The 20,250-nt window shown below is 53.1% G+C and overlaps 1 protein-coding gene across 1 annotated transcript in view; it reads left to right on the plus strand.

The window, feature by feature from the left end:
* ESAM (endothelial cell adhesion molecule) overlaps window positions 1-19,167 on the plus strand; it is a 93,461-nt gene extending 74,294 nt beyond the window's left edge. The window contains exons 3-7 of the mRNA XM_077839907.1: window positions 1,148-1,361; window positions 3,825-3,980; window positions 10,935-11,057; window positions 12,165-12,303; window positions 14,744-19,167. Coding sequence (XP_077696033.1) covers window positions 1,148-1,361; window positions 3,825-3,980; window positions 10,935-11,057; window positions 12,165-12,303; window positions 14,744-15,203 — 1,092 coding nt within the window. The 3' untranslated portion in view covers window positions 15,204-19,167. The remainder of the gene's footprint in view (window positions 1-1,147; window positions 1,362-3,824; window positions 3,981-10,934; window positions 11,058-12,164; window positions 12,304-14,743) is intronic.
* The last annotated feature ends 1,083 nt before the right edge of the window (window positions 19,168-20,250 follow it).

Below are 20,250 nucleotides of genomic sequence, written 5' to 3' on the forward strand. Positions count from 1 at the left end.
AAACTGCTTTGTCCCCCAGCTTCTCTCTACTCTCATTTTCCTTCTGCCCCACCTAAGCTCAGGCCTCGCGTGACCTTTGTTAGAGGTGTGGCTCCTGCTCCATCCTGCACTCCGCCACGCTGCTCACCAGCCGTGCTTGCTCGCGGCCCTGCAGCGATGGTGGCTCGGCCGCCGGCGCCTCCTTTGGGGAGTCTGTGCTTTTGCTGTGCTTGCCACTGTCTACCATCGCCTCTGGGCGTCCACCTCAGCCCCACCTCTGCTGTGTCCTCCTGCTGGCTTTCCTCTCCCAGGAGCTCCTTTCACTGGCCTTCCCTCCTACCAGCTCTCCGTTGGGCAGCATGTGCAAAATGCTTCTGCTGTGCCCACCTTCTGTCATGTGAAAGACGTGTGAGACCCCATCCTCGGTGGCACTGCACGGTCATGGCGAGAACCAGCCCCTCCTTGATTTAAAGCCCAGGTGACCTACTAGATCTTCTCACTCACTCCCTGCCTCACTCCCTCCCCTGACCTAGCCCTGGGCTTCCCCCGACTGGTGCGGGAGTCTTCTTCCCTGCAGCTCCTGCCACTCTCTGGAACAGCCTCCCGAAATCTCTGCACCGCTCCTGTTTCCAGAAGCCATCTGAGCACCGGGCGTTTTCTCCCTGGCCCACTTCTCTCTCCCTCTCCTGTTCTATTTCACTGGAACCTTGGGAGCGCAGCACTCTGGGGAGCATCGGGATGTTCAGCTGCACGCTGCATAGCCTTGGCTTCCCCGTGTTTACTCTTTGTCCTGCCCTCTCTCAGCGATGCTGATCCCTGGAAAGTATTTGGTGCCCTCATCAGCCCCGTCCCAGAGTCTCCTCTGTCCTAGCTCCCTTAGTCCCTCCACCATTCCTTACCCTCACCTCCGTGGGTCATGCTTGTTGCTCTCTTTTGCTTCCCTTGTGTTTTGTGTGCTTCCCAACCCCTAATCCACAGAGGGATTGATCATGAGGATTGACTGCCGTGAAGCTGCCTCTTCACGCCCGCTGGCCCAGGTGATTAGTGGTTCGGATGCAATCTGGAGATGTGCCTCTTGAAGCCGAAGCAACTCCCTTGCACCACTCCTTTGCCCCCTGACGGCTGCAGGACTCCCAGGTGCATTGTATTCTCCTCTCTCCCTTTTCAGATACTGACGTACATGGACGGGACAGTGAAAGTGCAGGAGACATACCTGAAGAACCGGACTGGCTTTGTGCACCCCATGCCTTTCTTCAATATTTCCATTGCCATTAACAACACCCAGGAAATGGATTCTGGCGAATACATGTGCACGGTCAACATTCTGGACGAAGATGCCATCAACGGAAAAAATATTGGACTCATCAACCTCACCGTTCTGGGTAAGTTCTGGGTCCTCGCTCCTCCCAGCCCCAGATGTGCCCTTTTGGGGCTGTGGGGGCTGATGCAAGGCACCAGGGTGGCCCCAAATGGGACGTGCAGCTCCATGCTGGGCAGTCTGTGACAGCACCTCCTGCAGTGGGCGTCTTGGCTGGCTGCTGTGGGGGGGGGAGAGATGAAAGATTAAAAACTGCTCCTGAAACAGACTTGAGTTTAATTGTCTAGAAATGGAGAGTTGTGGTCCGGAACCCTAAGACAGTCGGTTACCACGGTGATGAGTGCAATGTAAAAAGGAGAATTGGATAGGGTCTCTTGTCATGATCACACCCCATAGCCCGATGCACTAACATAAAACCTCATGGCTGAAGGTAAAGAGCAAGTGCCTCAAGGTGATATGTCCCGAATCGATTACTGATGATCCAGAAAGCGAAGGTGGGGGGGAGCAGTAAGGTAGCAAAATTTGCAGATGAGACAAAGTTATTTGGGTTGTTCAGGACCATAAAGGATTGTGAGACATCTCAGAGACACAAACCAAGCTTAGGGGAAGGGGTAACATGAAGTCCAATTAAATTTAATGGTACTAAATTTGAGGGAGAAATGTAAGCTATTCGTACACCTTACAGAGAATCTATAAAGAAAATCTAAAGTTTGGGATTGTTATGTTAAAAGGGAGATGAATAAGGGAGGGACACAGAAAGTGTATTGAATAATGAATAGTCTAGAGAAGGTACATTGGGAGCTTCTGTTCTACACAAACAAAGGGACAGTAACTGTAATTTAAAGGTGGCAAATTCAAAACCAATAAAAGCAAATACTTTTTCACTCAGTGCATAGTTAGCCATTGGAACTTGCTGCCCCAGCATGGCATTGACACCAAGAATTGAACAAGAATCAAAGAGGGATTGGCCATTTATATGGACACCTAGAATACCCAGGGTTACCATAGTTAATGCCAAGAAGTTTTTTGGGAAGGTATTAAACCTCCTGCTTCAGGTCTTGGGCTGGTCTCTGACTGCTAGTGATCCGGATGAGACCTAATGTGGGGGCAGATCACAACACAGCATCATGCTGTGAGGTTCTTACACCACCCTCTGCCACTGTCAGAGACAGGATACTGGGCTAACTAGACCTTGGGTCTGATCCGGTCTGGCAATGCCTGTGTTCTGATGTTGTAACTGAGACTTTCCAAACAGCCTAGGAGATTTAGAAGCATGTCTCTCATTCTAGTTACCTGAGTGGCTTGTTGCACTGTGTGGGACTAGGGTCTGGCATAAATCTTGAACTGTAGCAATATTGAATGTGTGGGAAGTCTTGACAGTTCAGAAATAAACATTTAAACAGAACCTCAGCACCACTCCATCCCCTGCTGTTGTCTGTGGACAGCTCGCAGGATCTGGCTGTTGCTGCCCTTTGGCCCGGCACAGTGAGGCACCTCTCACCTGACCAGATAAGAGGTTGGTTTCACTGCAGTAAACCTGCCATTGGAACATGGGATACCGCGGATGCTGTGCTGTTTGCTTGCATTGGTGCTTTAGGGAAATGAACGAATTCCTGGGCATTGCAGATCCCTCTGGAGCCAGAGTGCTTTTCTGGGTTGTTCACAATAACAGACGGTGACAGCAGAGCCAGGGCTAGGATAGTGGGGCCTGGGGGCACAGGCGTCAAGCTTACGTGACTGCTCTGGATTAGACGTTCCTGTTAAACCCTGGATTTGTGCTGGAAATGGCCCACCTTGATTATCACACACATTGTAAGGAGAATGATCGCTTTAGATAAGCTATTACCGACAGAAAAGGAGGACTTGTGGCACCTTAGAGACTAACCAATTTATTTGAGCATCCGATGAAGTGAGCTGTAGCTCACGAAAGCTTATGCTCAGATAAATTGGTTAGTCTCTAAGGAGCCACAAGTCCTCCTGTTCTTTTTGCAAATACAGACTAACACGGCTGTTACTCTGAAACCTGTCATATTACCAACAGGAGAGTGGGTTTGTTGAGGAGGGTGGGGAGAAAACCTGGATTTGTGCTGGAAATGGCCCATCTTGATTATCATGCACATTTCAAGGAGAGTGATCACGTTAGATAAGCTATTACCAGCAGGAGAGTGGGGTGGGAGGAGAGAAAACCTTTTGTAGTGATAAACACCCATTGTTTCATGGTTTGTGTGTATAAAAACATCTTCTGTATTTTCCACAGTATGTATCTGATGAAGTGAGCTGTAGCTCACGAAAGCTTAGGCTCAAATGAATGGGTTAGTCTCTAAGGTGCCACAAGTCCTCCTGTTCTTTTTGCGAATACAGACTAACACGGCTGCTGCTCTGAAACCTGTCAGTACGGATTTGTTCGTTCTGTCTGTGGCCAATAGATGGCGCTGTTTCATTTTGCAAGTTACAGCTGGAAATAGGCCCTGTAATGATGCCCACATTCGGAAGGCACTAACCCGTCTTCTCCTCCTGCTCTCCCCAGTTCCTCCATCCCCCCCAACGTGCCAGATCCAGGGGAAACCCTACCTTGGGGGCAACGTCACCATGAGCTGCAGGTCATCCTTCAGCAAGCCCAGCCCCAAGTACAGCTGGCAGCGCACTGCACCCAACACCCAGGTCTTCTTCGCACCAGCCCAAGGTAGGAATCCCCACCCTGAGTGCACCAGGATCGTGGCACTGCCGGGGTGCAGGCAGGAAACCCTGATGCTCTCACCAAGGGGTCTGAGAGGCTGGGGCAATGTGGGAGAAGGGGAGGAGAATCATTATCACCAGGCGCTGGCTTCGCTGTGGCATTTGTCTGGCTTGTGGCCAGCTTGGAGCAGGTCCATGGACTAGGCGTTCCGTGCTATCAAACAGCTGCACACGTGTACCAGGCACGGGGGGTAGCATTGCAGCATTAAACTAACGGGTGTGTTCTACTGTGTGTGTGCACCTGGCTCCATTCCTACCCAGCTGGGCCAGTCACCCGGGGAATGTGCATCTCTCGGCGTCCCCACCACTTGGGGAGAATGCTGTGTTCACTCTGACTTCCCTCCCAGCTCTGAAACGGCTGGACCTCACTGGGCTGAATTCTCAAGTTAAAAAAATCCCCATTTGGGCAGAGCCCGAGCACGGAAAACGGCAGCCCAGGAAGTGACTGTTCTGAGCACACGCAGTCAGGGGATTTGCTTGGGAACTTCACGAGCTGCCACATCCAGAGCTGCAGAGGGGTGGAGAAAAGGTCAGGGAGTCCTCACTCAGTAACAGATGGAATCTTTCAAACTCCCTTTTTTGATCTGATCCTCCCTTCTCTCTCTGCCTTGTCGGAAGTCACGTGTGTTCCTTACAGGGACCCTGATTCAGAAGGGTAGTGACTGTATAACAGAGGGGAAGGGCGGCATTGTGGTTAAGTCAGGGACTGGGAGGAGGGAGATCTGGGTTGAATTCCCAGCTCTGTCACCGACGCCCTGAGTGGCTGTGGGCAAGTCATTGAATGTCTCTGGCCTCAGCTCCCAACCCTTCCTTTCCCCCACCCTTTGTCCTGTCTATGTAGATTGCAAGCTCGACGATGAATGTGTACGTATCCCACACCTAGCATGATGGGTCTCTGATCTAAGTTGACGCTGCAGTGATACTGATCCTCCCAACACCGAGTGGGGCTTTCGGGGGGAAGAGACGTCAGATGAGTGAATTTAGCATTTGAACTAGTTAGATTTCTGTCAAGCACACAGCATAGCGTAGCAGGCATTCCTCTTCCACTGCCTGGGGATTTACACAAGCTGGACCTCTTCGGGAGTGGAGTTCTATTAGTCATTGTCGTTCCTTCTAATTCGCATTGTCCCCCCCTGCTCCTGATGTCAGCTCTTGTGTTTAATTAAATACTGGATGACTGTTTTATAAAGGGAAGAAGTCAGGAAATGTAAAAGGGCAGGTTCTCACAGCAACGTGCCCTCCCCTGGTGGCGCGCGCTCACCCACCTGGCGTGCAGCACATCCTTGGTCGCTTGTCAGGCGGTTGCATACCATTGCCATGCTTGGTTCTCCGCATGCAGCGGCTTCCTGGACTTCTCTGCCTTTCTCTGATCTCAGTTCTTGATTGGCTCTAGAGCAGAGATCAGAGTCAGCCTTGGATGTTTAGTGTTCCCAACCCCCGCTAGGAAAGGTTTGGGGTTGTTGGATCGGGGGGGTTAGCTTGGGCCTCTCTAACGAATTATTTTAATATGCTCATGGAAACGTACAGGTATGGGTGTGACTCCTGAGTCAGCCTGGGAGGAGAATACAACGTGCACTCAATAGCTCGTTACGCCGAAGGATCTCCAAGCATTTCCATAGCCGTTAAGCTAATACCTCTGTGAAGTGGGGCAGGGATTCTCCCCTTTTCATAGGGAAGTTGCTGAACCCCCGAGAGGTGAAAGGACACCCCAGGGTCTCACAGTAGATGGCAAAGCTGTGAATGGACCCCAGGAGGCCTGACTCCCAGCCAGGTTCTTGAAGAGTCACTGCCCTACATGGTGGTTGTAGGTGTGTCAGTCCCAGGATATTACAGAGACCAGGTGGGTGAGGTCATGGCTTTTCTTGGACCAAGTGTGTCTCTCACCAACAGAAGTTGGTCCAGTAAAAAAAAATGACCCCACCCACCTTGTGTCTCTACTTAGTTTTTAGCACAGTAACAATTCTGGCAGGTAACATAATTCGTCACAACCCCACGCAAGCGTCAGTGCGGGCTCATTGTCTCTGGCTGTCCCCCCACCATCAGCCTTACACTAACCGCTTGGCCAAAGTGACACTAATTATGCTTCTCTTGTTACCATGGAAGAGAGGGTTGGGAGCGCTTTGGCTGACCTCCGGGATGAGTGTCATTCCAGTTGACAACAGAACTTCTGACATTTCACAGCCGTCTTGAAATACACTCGTTCCTTCATTGCTGCTTCACATGGAGCCCTGGCTCCCTAAAACCTGCTCCGTTTATTTTTACTAGTGTCCCGCTTTACAGCCACGGCACGTTAGCTGTTTCTCGGTTTTCCTTTTCCTTTACTACCTCCTGACTTGTAGCATCTCAGCCCACCAGGTAATAACCCTGTAGATGAGGCCTGTCCTAGGACACTTCCCTGAGCTTCAGTATTCACTGCCACTTGCCATCTCTTGTGCCTGCCCCCGGCTGATCTCTAAGCCATGCTAAGAGGGTGGGTTGCTTGTCGGGATCTTCCCCTCCTCACATGTCTGCAAACAGCAGTGGAGGCTCAGTGGGCCGTACAGACGACACAGACTGCTTTGCAGGGGCGTTACAAGTGCCAATTCTTAGCGCAAGCCATCAGGCTACCAGGTTGGTGCAGAGGGAACGAACATCTGGAGCCAAATGCATCGCTAGCATAACTCCCCTGGAGTCGGTGGGATTGTGCCTGGGATGAACTGGGCTCCTGACTCCAAGGCCCGGCTGCGGAATGTTTCCTCTATTCCCAGCCTCTCAGGAAAAACAGCTGAACGGCTCGGATGGCTCCCAGAGACTCGTGGGTGATTAGGTACAACCCTGGGTAACTCATCCAGCAGGTCATCAGCCAGAAAACGTATCCTGCTTCCCATCAGGGTCTGCACCCCGTCACCACAGCATCACTAGCCTTATTCATTATTACCGCAGTCCTCGGGGCCTCCGTTAGGATCAGAGCCTGTGGCGCTAGGTGCTGTACGAACAGAGGAGACACGGGCACAGCTTTTTAACTGGCGAAGTGTGACGAGAGGAGGGGATATTGCCAGGGGGGTGGGGAAGGTGTGAAATTTTCAAGTCACTCCGGGTCCATCTGCCCTGCGCAGGGGCTTGTGATCGTCGCGTGGGTTGGCATAGCCGTGCCAGCTGTAATCTAGCACGAATAACCATGGGTAGTGCTGGTTCGATGGCACAGGCTTCAGCGTGGGCTAGCTGCCCCCATATAAACCCCCTCTGTGGATCTGCTCGGGTCGCTAGCCTGGTGCAGGGTCCACGCCGCTCTGGTTACTTGTGCTCGCTAGATTCACGCGGACACGGGTGTGCCGACCACGTGACAGTCACACCCGAATTTGCGTTGTGGCCGCACCCTTCGGGCCCTGTGTGTACATAGCCCCTACAGTCGGCAGAGCCAGCCCAGGTGTGAGGCGGGGACGCGGGTGTAGCCTCTCGCTGCCAGCATCGCCTGTGGTGATTGTGCAGCTGGTTTTATGTGGTTCCTTTCTTGTCCCCCCTCCCACTCAGACCCCTTCCACTTCTCCTCTTTGAAATACATCAGTTCCTATGGAAACAGCGTCGCTGGCGTCAGCGTAGCTTAATAACGCGCTGAGTGCAGTGTAAAGCGAGGGGGGTGTCCCACGGCGCGGCCTTTGTGCCTCCGGCTAGTCACCACAAGCCGGGCCTTTGCTGCTCCCTGAGGTTTCGACGTGGGGGAGTGCGGCACGGTCTGCCTTTGGGGGCCCCAAAGCGCTGCTCAGACTCCCCTAGGTTTCTGACTGCACAACTCCGCACGGCACTGAGATTAGCCAGAGAGGCCTTAGGAGCCTGTCTTCACTGCAGTCAGCGTAGATGGACCCAGTCTAGCTTTGATCCAGTGTGACTGCGGCAGCATGGGCTAGCCGCTCGAGTACATACCCAGGTCTCGGGGGGGCTTGGGGAGCCCGCATGGCCACCTGTGCTTTATGCTTCCCTAGCTAGCGAGATCAAAGCTAGCTCCGGTGCGTCTCCGTCCTTTAATTGCGGTGTGGACGTGGCGAGACCTGGACAGCTGGAGGCTGCTGGTGGGGCTCCGATCTCGTGGCCCTGGCTAGAGTCTGAGTTTAACCGTGGTGCCAAACCCATCTGGCTACCGCGGTCTGCGGCTTAAGGCACACGCAGAAATCTAAATAAACCCTGCAGCTGCCAGATGTGTACAATAAACTTAATACAAAGCAAACCTAAGAAGGCCAACAGAAATGTATTAGTGTGCTTTTCCGTTAATCGAGTAATTCACCCCCTGAGAAATCACTATGCCACGGAGTATTACTCCCCACCCCAGACTGATACCTCCTTTCTGCCCCTCCCGTCTTCCCCCGAAAAGCCTGGCAGAATAAATAGGCTTGATTGCAAGTGCTAAAGGCCAACAGGCTTGGGCTGTGTCAGACAGAGGAAGCAAACTGTAGAGTGAAGGGCCCTGGTTCGGTCTCCCTTGATGCTGGCAGGGAGGGTCTTGCCTTGGCAGCTGGCTCTGGTTACTGACTGGGGATGTTGCCTCTCCCGATCATGCTCTGTACTGGAGCAGATGGGAAGCTGAGGAGTGCCCTGGGTGCAGCCACATGCTGGAAGGTTTGTGCTGTGTGAATGGCTGTCCGCCAGGCTGGCACTTGCTGCTGTGGCCTGTTTCCAGCGGCAGACGATCGCTGCCATCTTGCAGCTCCTTTCCAAAGCTCTGGGGAGGGCCAACCCCCCCAGCCCCCCGAGCCTGTGGTCCCCGGTGCAGGGTTCCGAGGCTGCCACGAGGCTTACACCGATACGTAGCGTGTCAGACGGGCTCTGTCGGAAACACGGGTGCCGCTTTGGGTGCCGCCGTAGGGACGGAAAGGCGACACGGGCTCTGCAAGCGCTGTCTCCTCTTAGGCCAAGCTGGCAATGGGCAGGATTCGTGGAAAACATCCCGCCCCGTCCCGCAGTGTCTGCATGGTTTAGAGAACATCTCTCTTAAAAGAAACCCAGCGGTGTGGGACGCTGGACGCTTTCACTGGTCTGCTAGCAGGGCTGCAAGCTCTTGCACCTGTGGATAAAGTGGCTAAACACCCCTTCTGCACCAGGAAGGGCCGCAGCGCGCGCTCTGCCCTTTCGAAGGGGGATTAAATTTCTGACATTTCCTGCCACGAGCTCCGTCCCCACGAGCCTCAGTTCACATAGAAGCACCTACACCTCTCGCTGTGGTACAGGTGGCCTCTTTCTCATGCCCTGAGCTCCGGGTCAGGGAATACTGCAGTCATCAGAGATGCAACAGCCCTGGGATGAACCTTCAAACAGCACCTCGTTGCCAAAGCACTCCTTCGCGATGCAGCAGCGTGGCCCTCTCTGCTCTGTTAGGAGCCGGGCTCTCGAAGCAGGGGCAGAGGTGTTTAGCTTTAACTATTGTGCGCTGCCCTAATAAACGGGGGTTGTTTTGGTCCGTGAACCAGAGTGCTGGGCAAATGGGGCGTTTATTTGATTGCGCTGTTCAATAATGACGCTTTATGAAAATGGCTAAGCTCCGATATAGTACATTTACACACACCGCTTCAGTGTGAAGCAGCGAAGGATGCCCCATACCTGTCACAGACCCACAAAAGCAAAGCACTGTGATGTTAAGCCACTGAACAGTCCATCCCCTTTCCTCCTTCACCCACACGCATGCCCCACCACCGCCACAGCTACTGCACACCACATCACTAGATCAGGGCTGGATCGTCGGGCTCAACGGGGAGTGATCAATGGCTCCATGTCTAGTTGGCAGCCGGTATCAAGTGGAGTGCCCCAAGGGTCGGTCCTGGGGCCGGTTTTGTTCAATATCTTCATTAATGATCTGGAGGATGGTGCGGATTGCACCCTCTGCAAGTTTGCAGATGACACTAAACTGGGAGGAGAGGTAGATACACTGGAGGGCAGGGATAGGATACAGAGGGACCTAGACAAATTGGAGGATTGGGCCAAAAGAAATCTGATGAGGTTCAACAAGGACAAGTGCAGAGTCCTGCACTTAGGACGGAAGAATCCAATGCACCACTACAGACTAGGGACCGAATGGCTCGGCAGCAGTTCTGCAAAAAAGGACCTAGGGGTGACAGTGGACGAGAAGCTGGATATGAGTCAACAGTGTGCCCTTGTTGCCAAGAAGGCCAATGGCATTTTGGAGTGTATAAGTAGGGGCATTGCCAGCAGATCGAGGGACGTGATCGTTCCCCTCTATTCGACATTGGTGAGGCCTCATCTGCAGTACTGTGTCCCGTTTTGGGCCCCACACTACAAGAAAGATGTGGAAAAATTGGAAAGCGTCCAGCGGAGGGCAACAAAAATGATTAGGGGGCTGGGGCACATGACTTATGAGGAGAGGCTGAGGGAACTGGGATTGTTTACTCTGCAGAAGAGAAGAGTGAGGGGGATTTGATAGCTGCTTTCTACTACCTGAAGGGGGGTTCCAAAGAGGATGGATCTAGACTGTTCTCAGTGGTAGCAGATGACAGAACAAGGAGTAATGGTCTCAAGTTGCTGTGGGGGAGGTTTAGGTTGGATATAAGGAAAAACTTTTTCACGAGGAGGGTGGTGAAGCACTGGAATGCGTTACCTAGGGTGGTGGTGGAATCTCCTTCCTTAGAGGTTTTTAAGGTCAGGCTTGACAAAGCCCTGGCTGGGATGATTTAGTTGAGGATTGGTCCTGCTTTGAGCAGGGGTTGGACTAGATGACCTCCTGAGGTCCCTTCCAACCCTGATATTCTATGATTCTATGATCACAACCTTAACTCTGCCCCCTTAGAGATGCCGGCCTCCCAGCTGATAGCTTTAATACATCTGCGCCCCTTGCACGCCATTGGCAGGTGGGATGAAATGTCATTGAGCAGTGATTTAGACTCTCTGGATCTCTTGTTCGTTCTTCTGAATTTTGCAGACCTCACAAGAGGGACCCTGATGCTAACCAATCTCTCCAAGGAGATGTCTGGGATGTACGTCTGTACGGCAGCAAATGTGGCCGGCAGCTCCAAGTGCAACGTCACCCTGGAGGTGAATTCACGTGAGTATGCTCCCTGAGCACAGGCTCTGCACTCCTGGAGCCTCGGTGGGGAGGAGACGTGGCCATTAGATCTGCCATTAATGCTTGAAGTGACCTAGATCCTTGGAAGGGAGAGTTAGCTCCAGGAGGGGAGGAGCCTGGGAACGGCTGAGGGATGCCAGCCTGCTCAAAAGGGATGTGATGTACTTGTGACCTGGGAGATGTTGCTGCAGACCTGGAGTGTGTGAACCATGCACAAGATTGGGGAATTATTAATAAGGCTAAGATCTTTTTCACGGTTATTTTTAGTAAAAATCACAAACAGGTCATGGGTAATAAAAATTCATGGAGGCCATGACTTGTCCTTTACTTTACTACAAATAACCGGGGGCAGGGCTCGATGGGGGGGGAATGGATTCCCATGGAGGGGGGGACTGACAGGCCGAGCCCGGTATAGCCTTGACTTCAGTGGCTGCAGCGGTGGGCAGAGCTGGCCCAGCTGCGGGACAGGGGTGCACGGCCGCAGGGGCGGGGAGGCAATGGCCCTTGGAAGCCACACGCTGCATTCCCTGGTGAAAGCCGCAGGGCTGGGGCGCATGGTCCTGGCTGCAGTCCCGCCAAGCCTGGGACACTGCAGGGCTGGGGTGCACGGCCCTGCTGCAGCCACTGGCGGAAGCCGCGGGGCTGGGGCTGCAGGGTCCTGGTTCCAGCCAGCCCCAGTTGCAGGGCAGGGGCGCACAGTCCCGCCTCCTCCTCCTGAAGCGTAGAAGTCACAGAGGTCCGGTAAAGTCACGGAATCCGTGACAAAATTGTAACTTTAATGAACACCGGCTGAGTGTTTCCACTAGCACATCCTGCTCAGATGGCAGCAAAGGCCAGTAGGATCCTGGAGGACATCAAAGAAGGGGACTTCTGTACTGTGGGACGGCCCCACTCCTGAAGCAATGGGCTGTTCCCACCACTTCCCCTTGCCCCATTTCGAGACAAGTGGGAGAAGCCCAGCTTTGCCGTGCAGCAGCCAGCCAGGCTGGCCCCTCTCACGCTGGCTTGGGTGCTGCATTGCTCTGGGCCTGGCGTTCCTCTCTCTACTCTCTCTCTCTCTCTCTCTCTCTCTCTGGTTCTCTGTAGCGGTCAGTGCAGCCGTGATTGCTGGAGCCGTGGTGGGGTCTCTCATTGGAGTCGGCTTAATTATCTTGTTTGTTCTCCAAATGTTCGTCTATCGAAAGAAAAAGAAAGACCCGCAGGAGGAAATGGCCAACGAGATCAAGTGAGAATCCCCGCATTGCTTGGCAAAGCCCACGTGAAACGTCCCAAACACAGTCCCTCCGTGGCCCCTTGACAGCGGGTCACAGAGCTGCATGTGCAGACCCGCCTGCTGGAAGGGAAGATGAGTGTTAACTGCCGGAAAGGCATCACGGGCACAAAACCACCATTTGCTTTGAGGCTGGGGATGCTGTTATAGAGTTGCCAACTCTCAGGAGCCCTGTGCTATTTGGTGTTTGTAATAAAGTCCCAGCTCCCAGAGTCATGCAGTTATTGTGAGACTCTCAGCTTTCATGTAAAAAACGTTTCTAGCCCTCTGGAGTGAGGAGAAAAGCTTGAAAACAGACACCTAAAGGTTAAACAGACAACAATTTTTTTTAAAACCCAGATTTATTTATTTTTGAATCCTGTGTCCAATTCTGGTGTCCACAGGTCAAGAAAGATGTTGATACATTGGAGAGGGCTCAGAGAAGAGCCAAAAGAATGATTAAAGGATGCCTTAAGTGATAGACTCCAGGAGCTCAATCTATTTAGCCTAACAAAGATGATTAAGGGGTGACATGATTACATTCTATAAGTACCTACAAAGGGAACGAATATTTAATAACGGGCTCTTCTGTCTAGCAAAGAAGCTAGACAAATTTCAGATTGGAAATGAAGTGTAAATTTTTAACCATGAGGGTAATTAACCATTGGAACAATTTACTAAGGGTCGTGGTGGAGTCTCCATCACTGACAATGTTTAAATCAAGATGGGATGTTTCTCTATGAACTCTGCTCTAGAAATTATCTGGCCGGTGCTATCCAGGAGGTCAGACTAGATGATCACAAAGGTCCCTTCTGGCCTTGGAATCTATGAATACCGCTAGTAGCACTGCCTGTAGTTAAGGTTACCTGACACTTTCCATTATAAGACCCTGTTTTCAGTTGCATGTAACTATGGGAAACTTAAATCATGTGGGCTGAAATTTTCCAGGGCAGGTGTTTGCCTCAGACTGAATTGTGTTCCAACCAAAATAATTCAGCCATTTCTGAGAATGAGATTTGGGAAAAATACATTGTTTTGGCCATGTTAAAAAAAATTCATACAACCTTTCAGTTGAAAAGCTCCCGTGCCTCCATGCTTTAGCGCAGGGGTCTGAAATTTGGCTTAGGGGTCACTCTGGTGTCAAGGATGTGCCTTTTGCTATTCCTATGAAAATTTACCCAAATTTGGCCAACTGAGGAGCCTTTGAAAAATCTCAATTCACACAATGCTTAGTAAAGTTCTTAGTTTACCAGCTAATGTCACTGAAGATTCCATCTGCACTGAGCATTAATGCTTGAAGTGACCTAGATCCTTGGAAGGGAGAGTTAGCCCCAGGAGGGGAGGAGCCTGCAGGGGGGGAGCCATCCCCTCACAGTTCCCACGTGTGAGCACATTTCACATACACCGTCCTATGTGCACAGTGTGACTCGCATGTTCCATCCTGGGGCTGCGGGGGCTGAGCAAGGTTTTCTTTGCAATTGCTCCTTCTTGCTGCCAGGGCCTGCAGCAGTCTGGGGACAGGAGCAGAGAGCAGACTGCCTGTCTCCCTGTGCAATCAGTCCCATCCTCCCTCACTGGCACCCAGGCACCAAGAAGGAAAGGGAGGAACCAGCTTGATTGGAATGCTGGGAGGAGGCAGGGGCAGGATATGGGGAGAGGAAGGTTGGAGGAGCCATGAGGAAAAGAGGGGCAAGAGCCCAGAGTGCGGAGGAAGCAGAGGGATTCAGGAGACAATGCGGGGCAACTGTGGGAAAGGGGGAAAGACAGGGTGGGGGTAGCTGGGTCTATAACCACTAGGGAACACTCCCTCCAGAGCTTGGAATTGAACCCATGAGTCCTGAGTCTCTACGTTCCTCTGCTGCCAGAAAATAGCTGGGAAACCTGCTGGCAAAGTCTCTTTCATCACACTCTGGTGCTTGCTCTATGGGGGATAACAGCCAACTACTGCTACCGATTGCTCTGTGAGCCGGGGTGGTAGAGGTCTGTGCCATGGATCTCAAGGTTAACTTTTAGGTTGCACGGGCAGCTTTCAGTCGAACATTTCCCAACTTTGAGTGCTTTGACTTTGCAATTTGAATGTCCCTTCGATGTTTTTAATGTAATTTGTTATCAGAATCAAATATTCAGAGTCCAAACCCCCAGCAGTCCAGTCTACAGGCAGCCTGTGCTCAGGATCACTGGACCCAATGCTTGCCAGTCATTTGTCATCTGCTTATACGTCCCCCCTTGGTGGAATGGCCCAATTGAAGCATTTTCTGGGAGGCGTGTTGGTACTTTAAGTCTCAGGTCGAGTTTCCAGTAATGCTCGGCTCCTTCCATGGCTAGGAGTGAGGCCAGCAGGGAGTGTGACAACACAGAGACCCTGCCCGCCGTCGCTGGCTCCCGGCACTGACTCCATCTCTGCTTTCCTTTTCAGGGAAGATGCTGTTGCTCCAAAGACACCTTCTTGGGCTAAAAGTTCCGGTTCTGACATTGTCTCCAAAAATGGTACCTTGTCGTCCGTGCACACGACCCGGGACCACAAACTGTACCCGTCCAAGCCCGCTTCAGACACAGCCTCCATCACCACCGCCGCCGGCAGCACAGTGGGCTACAAACCTCCCTGTAGCCACCCGAGGAGCAGAACCCTAACGCCCACTCCCAGCTTGTCCAGCCAGAGCCTGCCCCTCTATTTCCCACCAGGAATGAACGGCAGCCATTACCCCAGCACTGTGCCAAGCAATAGGAACACTCTGCACAGGACGAATGGGGCACAGCCGCAGGTCCCCCGGCAGGAGCCCACTGTCCCTCAAGGGCTGACCACCTCTACCCTTACCAGAATGGGTGCGGTGCCCGTCATGGTGCCTGCCCAGAGCCAAGCAGGGTCCCTGGTGTAAGCGTCCAGCAGCTTGGGTGCCCTCTGTTTGCTGGAGTGGCTGGGGAAATGGCTATTAATCCCAAGCAAAGCAGACTGGAAACATAGCGACCAAGCCACCTCCAAGCTCCTGTGCATCAGGGCTGAGCATGTGAGGGGGAGCCGTGCGCACGGCATCACGCACAGACTGTGGGAGCTTCCCAGGGACAGGCTTCCTCAGATACGCACCCTGCCAGCTCCCGGGGTTATCCTTCCAAACGCCTTCCGGCCCCGGCCCACTCCCCCGAGAGCTAGGAGCCAGCCCGGGTCCCCTCCGTGTGGGGAGGCTGCTGGCCAGCAGACTGTTTGTTGAAGGAATGCCGCTGCTTTTGGTGTTGCTAGTTCCTGCCGTGGACTTCAGCCCCTGCCGCTTCTTGTAGGACAGGGGTTTTCAACCTTTTTTCAGCTGCCGACCCCGAACAAATTTTGGATGGAGGCGCGGGCCCCTTTGGAAATTCAAACGGTGTTCTGCGGATATAGATGTTGGAACAATTTGTACAGTGCGGGGGGCTGAGAGCCACTGAAACAAAGTGTAGCCCTGTAAATGATGGAAACCACTTCAAGCCAGGGGGTGCGGCATCCCCCCTCACCCCCGTAGCTCCAGCACCTATGTCCACAGACTCCTCCCATAGAAGTCTTAGACTGCAAAAGGCCCTGGGCTTGCGTGGTAACAACAGCACGTCCGGGGTTTGATCTGTAGGTGTGGGTATTCACATACTTTTGGTTGGTCAGAAAAACAGAATGCCTTTTCTGGGGTCCGGAACCTTGTTTTCATCGTCACCTTTCGCGATAGTCTGTGGGCCCCCAGGGGGCCGCGGACCGCAGGTTGAAAACCACTGTTGTAGGAAAAGCCCTGCTGAGATCAGACGGTCTGAACCCATCCCAGGGATTTCAGCATCAGGTAGAACTGGAACCTGTAGACATAGAGCTGCCTTTCCCTCGGGCTGGCGCAGGGCAGGGCAAGGCTGAGCTGACCCCAGTATAGGCTGGGTTATTTCCAGCCTGAGGGAGCCATAACCACAGGGCTTGAAAGATCCACTTGCTAGCTGGGGGGAGATGGGACTGCGTGGCCAATGATGTCTGTGGGATTTAAGCTGCTTCTTCTGCCCTTGTGGCTGGACAGGGACCTCCCGCGTGCGACCCCACATGGTGCCACTTTGGTATTGCTTGGAGGGAGTTTACCCGTGGCTGGCGAATGGCATCCATGAGGGGCACAGAGAGTGGCGATCGGCCTCTCTGAGGGCCTTGAGGGAGGGCTGTGTGGACTCAAGGGCTTTGCCCTCCAGTCTTGCTGTGAAGACCTGCCCTCATTCTGGGTCTCCCCGGGCTTGTAGCTGCAGCCTGGTGGCTGGTAGGTGTCGGGCTCTGCTTGCCCGGACTGACACCATAGACTTGTTCTGCCTAGGCCAAGGGATCCCGCCCCATCCCATCGCCTGCTCTCTGAGTCCTCCAGAGCCGCCTGTTCCTGGTGTTGGGAGGCAGGCCGGAGTCTCCCCTGGGGTCTGTTCTCCTCCGCTGGGACTCTCAGTGGAGCTGCACTTTGTAAAGATCCCCCCAGGCTCCTGAACCCGAGGCCCGGCCCTGCCCTGGGTAACGGGGCCTCTGCGGCTTTCCTTCAGGAGATGGTAGTGAGCATGTGCTATTAACCTGCGTGTAACACTCTAGAATAAGCTTATAGCCTAACATCCTAACGACTGATTTCTAAGGACGCCTTCAGCATTTGAAATCATACTGTGCAATTATTATTTTGATTTATTCAATGGACTTCTTAAATCTTGTGTATTTGCTTTATTTTTTGATAACATAATTTATTCCTGTAGATACTAACCACTCTTCCAGCCTGGACCCTCTAATCCATCTCATGCTGGCTGTTTCTAGATGTCCATCAGACCCTTCTGTTGGGTGCGATGGGGAGGCACTGAACGATTATTTTTCTGTACAATTTCAAAATGTAATATTTTTCATAAGTGATCATTAAAAGTGTTCCTGGTTTTGTATTTAAAATAGGGCCGAGCTAGCTGTGATTCTGGGAGGCGGGGCAAGCGGTAAACAGGAAGCGCTCAGGATCTTTGCCGCCTCCTCTCGCTGGCTCTCTTTGTAGGCAAACAAAGCTGTATGCAAACTTTGCGCTAGTAGCTGCCAGCATCGCCCATGTTAACAACACTGCTCCCCCCGGCAGGTCAGACGCCCAAGGCACATGAACTGCAGTCTATCCTGCTTCATCCCCAAACCAGTGTTGTCTGAACCAAAGAAAGAAAAGTTCAGAGATAAGGGGCTGGCAGGAAAGGAGGAACAGCTTGAACCAAATTATGGAAGCCACAGAACCTGGAGAGTTGAAGCCGGGGATGGTCAACCTGAGCCTGAGAAGGAGCCAGGCCAGGCCCGGAAGCACCCAGGGATCCTACTCAGGATCATTCAGCTGCTTGCGGGCCGGGCCAGCCCCTTGGAGGTCACCCCCGCTCCTCCGCACACCGCTGAGCAGGAGCCGAGCTCTGTCTGGAAAGCTGCATGTTACCGCCCAGCCGAGCATGTATTATTTAGTAACTCTGTTCCCAGCCCTCCGTTTCCTGGCTTATCTGGGCAGCGCTGTTTGCGCTGGTGGGGTTTGGGTGGAAGCGGCAGGCACGGTTTTTGGAGCACTGTTAATTATTAACCAGCCCAGCACAGTTCTTTCCTGGCTGTAGGAACCAGCTTTCCCTTTTCAGAACGACCCCAGTCTTCCAATGGCCATTCTCCCTTGGGCCCTCAATGCTGTATGGGAAGAAGGGGTCCCGTCCTTCGAGCTAGGGCTTTCCTCTGGGACTCCTGCTTCCCCCTTCCCTCCACACGCACACTGCCCCTTCCCCAGAAACCCCCTGTCAGTGCCGAGCGGTCCCTGGGCTGTGCCACGGGGCAGTCGGGGAGCTGAAGGCGTTGCTGAGGCGGGCCCTCAAGAGCGTGGTCAGTGTGGCACAGCGTGCGATTAGCGGTGGCCGCCTCTGGCATGAGTCAGAGCTTCACACCACTTGTTTGCTTTAGCTGAGGTCTAAGATAAAGAGCTGTCATGCTCACTGGACCATTTCAGCTCTGAGCAGAAAGGCGACATGGCCAGGACCCGGCTCCCCAGCCCTTCACTCTGCTGCTTGGCTTTGACCTTCTCCGCACTCTTTGGTGAGGAATCAATGGCTTGTGGCCATTGGCTTTTCATGGGTGTGGGTGCTGCCCCAGGGTGCATTTAGCCCAGGCAGGGACTCCTCTTGCAGGGATCTCAGTTGGGGCTGTTCGTGGGGCTGGGTTTCAGCTCTGTTTGTTCCCGCTTGCCCAGAGCAGGCAGTAGAGTAGGGCTGCTGAGCCTGGCTGGTGTCTCTGGAAGCCTCGGCACTGGGGCAGAATGCGGAAATCCTCGGCACAGTCCGCAGCTTCCTCCTCCTGTCTTAACGGAAAGGCTTGCAGGGCTGGCAACCCTAGTGCTTCCTTGGGACACCTGCCTTGTGCCCTAGTTACGCTGACTATAGCAACCCACAGCTAACCCTGTATGTCCCGATACACTCCAGCCAGAGCAGGGACTTCTTCACATTCGGTCACATGCTGGGAAACGCTCTGTAGCTCACTCTACATCCTCGTTTCAGGAACTTGTCATGTACAGTTACAGATTGTGCATCTTCCACCCTTTGTGAGAAGGCTGAAAATCTGGGAATCCAACAGCCCAGATCAGTCGGGGCCTAGCTGGCCTGAGCTAGGACCTTCCAAGCCCTCATAGTCCTGGAGTCTTTTACAATCCCCACGTTGGAGGTGCCTGGAGTTGGCTGCCTTCCAGCTGCCAAGCCCTTATGGGCCAGCCACACCCAAGTCACCCAAACCGCAGAGCAAGCAGGGCGGCACATTCTTGGGAAAGCAGGAAGGGTCCTGCCAGGCCTGTGGCTGTGGGGTGAGAGCAGGAAGGCACCAGCGAGATGTGGGGAGGATTGTGCCAGGGAAGCAGGAGTGCGTGCGGGTGTGCCCGGGTGGGGAGAGTGATTTGGTGAGGAGTGGGGTTGTGTGTGTGTGTGCAGGTGGGGGAGGGTGAGACTGCAGCAGTGAGTGTCGGGGGGTGATTTGGGGGAAAGGGGATATTTGCAACACACCTCATTGCACCTTGTCTTCAATTAGATTGCGAGCTCTTGGGGCAGGGACTGAGCAGGAGCTGTGTGTGAAGTGCGGGCACTGGGAAATCAGGCTCAGATTGGCAAGTTCATCGCAACTGTAACCATGGCGAGCTGAGCCTCTCCCTAACAACAGAATCAGGGTGGGAAGGGCAGCAAGAGAGACAAAGAGGGAACCAAAGTCAGGGATTAGAAAGTGAGCTATGTAAGGAAAGAGATGATGGGGGAAGGAAGCGAAGCCCAGGAGCGTGGGAAGCAGCTGGCTCATGTACCCCAATATGTGCAGCATCTGTGACGTTCTGTACCTCATGGGAACACTCTACACCCCCATGTTCATCCTTATAAAATGATTGTCTGATATCCAATGCGAAGTTTGTCATGTTGGGTGTCCTTGGAAGGCTCACGATGCACTGAGCATTGTTGTTACATGAAATTATAACCTATAACATTACTGTATCTAGTTATGAGGCTGAAAATGTATCCTCGTGGCTTAAAATAAGCCCAGGCAAAAGTTCTCCAAGAGCAGAGAGGCAGTTCACACCTCATCAGGGCATGTATGGGACAAACCCAGCCCAGCCTCACAGGAACAAATGTCGCTGCCGGTAGGCAGCAACAAAAGGATCTGTTCGAGTGAGGCACCCCCCTTCCTTTGGTCAGTTTGGGACTGCGATGAGATAATGCTCACCTAACTCTGAAGAGGGTGGGGTAAAGCCAAGAGGGAAGAAAGAACATGATAAAAGGGAGAGATGTTTGCCATGCTCTTCCTCTCTCTTCCACCTCCATCTACAGACACCACCACCCAGCGACTGAAGCGCTGATCAAAGGGGAGAGCCTAGCTGAAGGGCAACCAGCCAGCTTGTAGTGAGAAGCATCTAAGTTTGTAAGGGCGCTGAAACTGTTAAGATCAGC

Source organism: Eretmochelys imbricata, chromosome 22 (assembly GCF_965152235.1).
Source record: "Eretmochelys imbricata isolate rEreImb1 chromosome 22, rEreImb1.hap1, whole genome shotgun sequence".
Lineage (NCBI taxonomy): Eukaryota > Metazoa > Chordata > Testudines > Cheloniidae > Eretmochelys > Eretmochelys imbricata.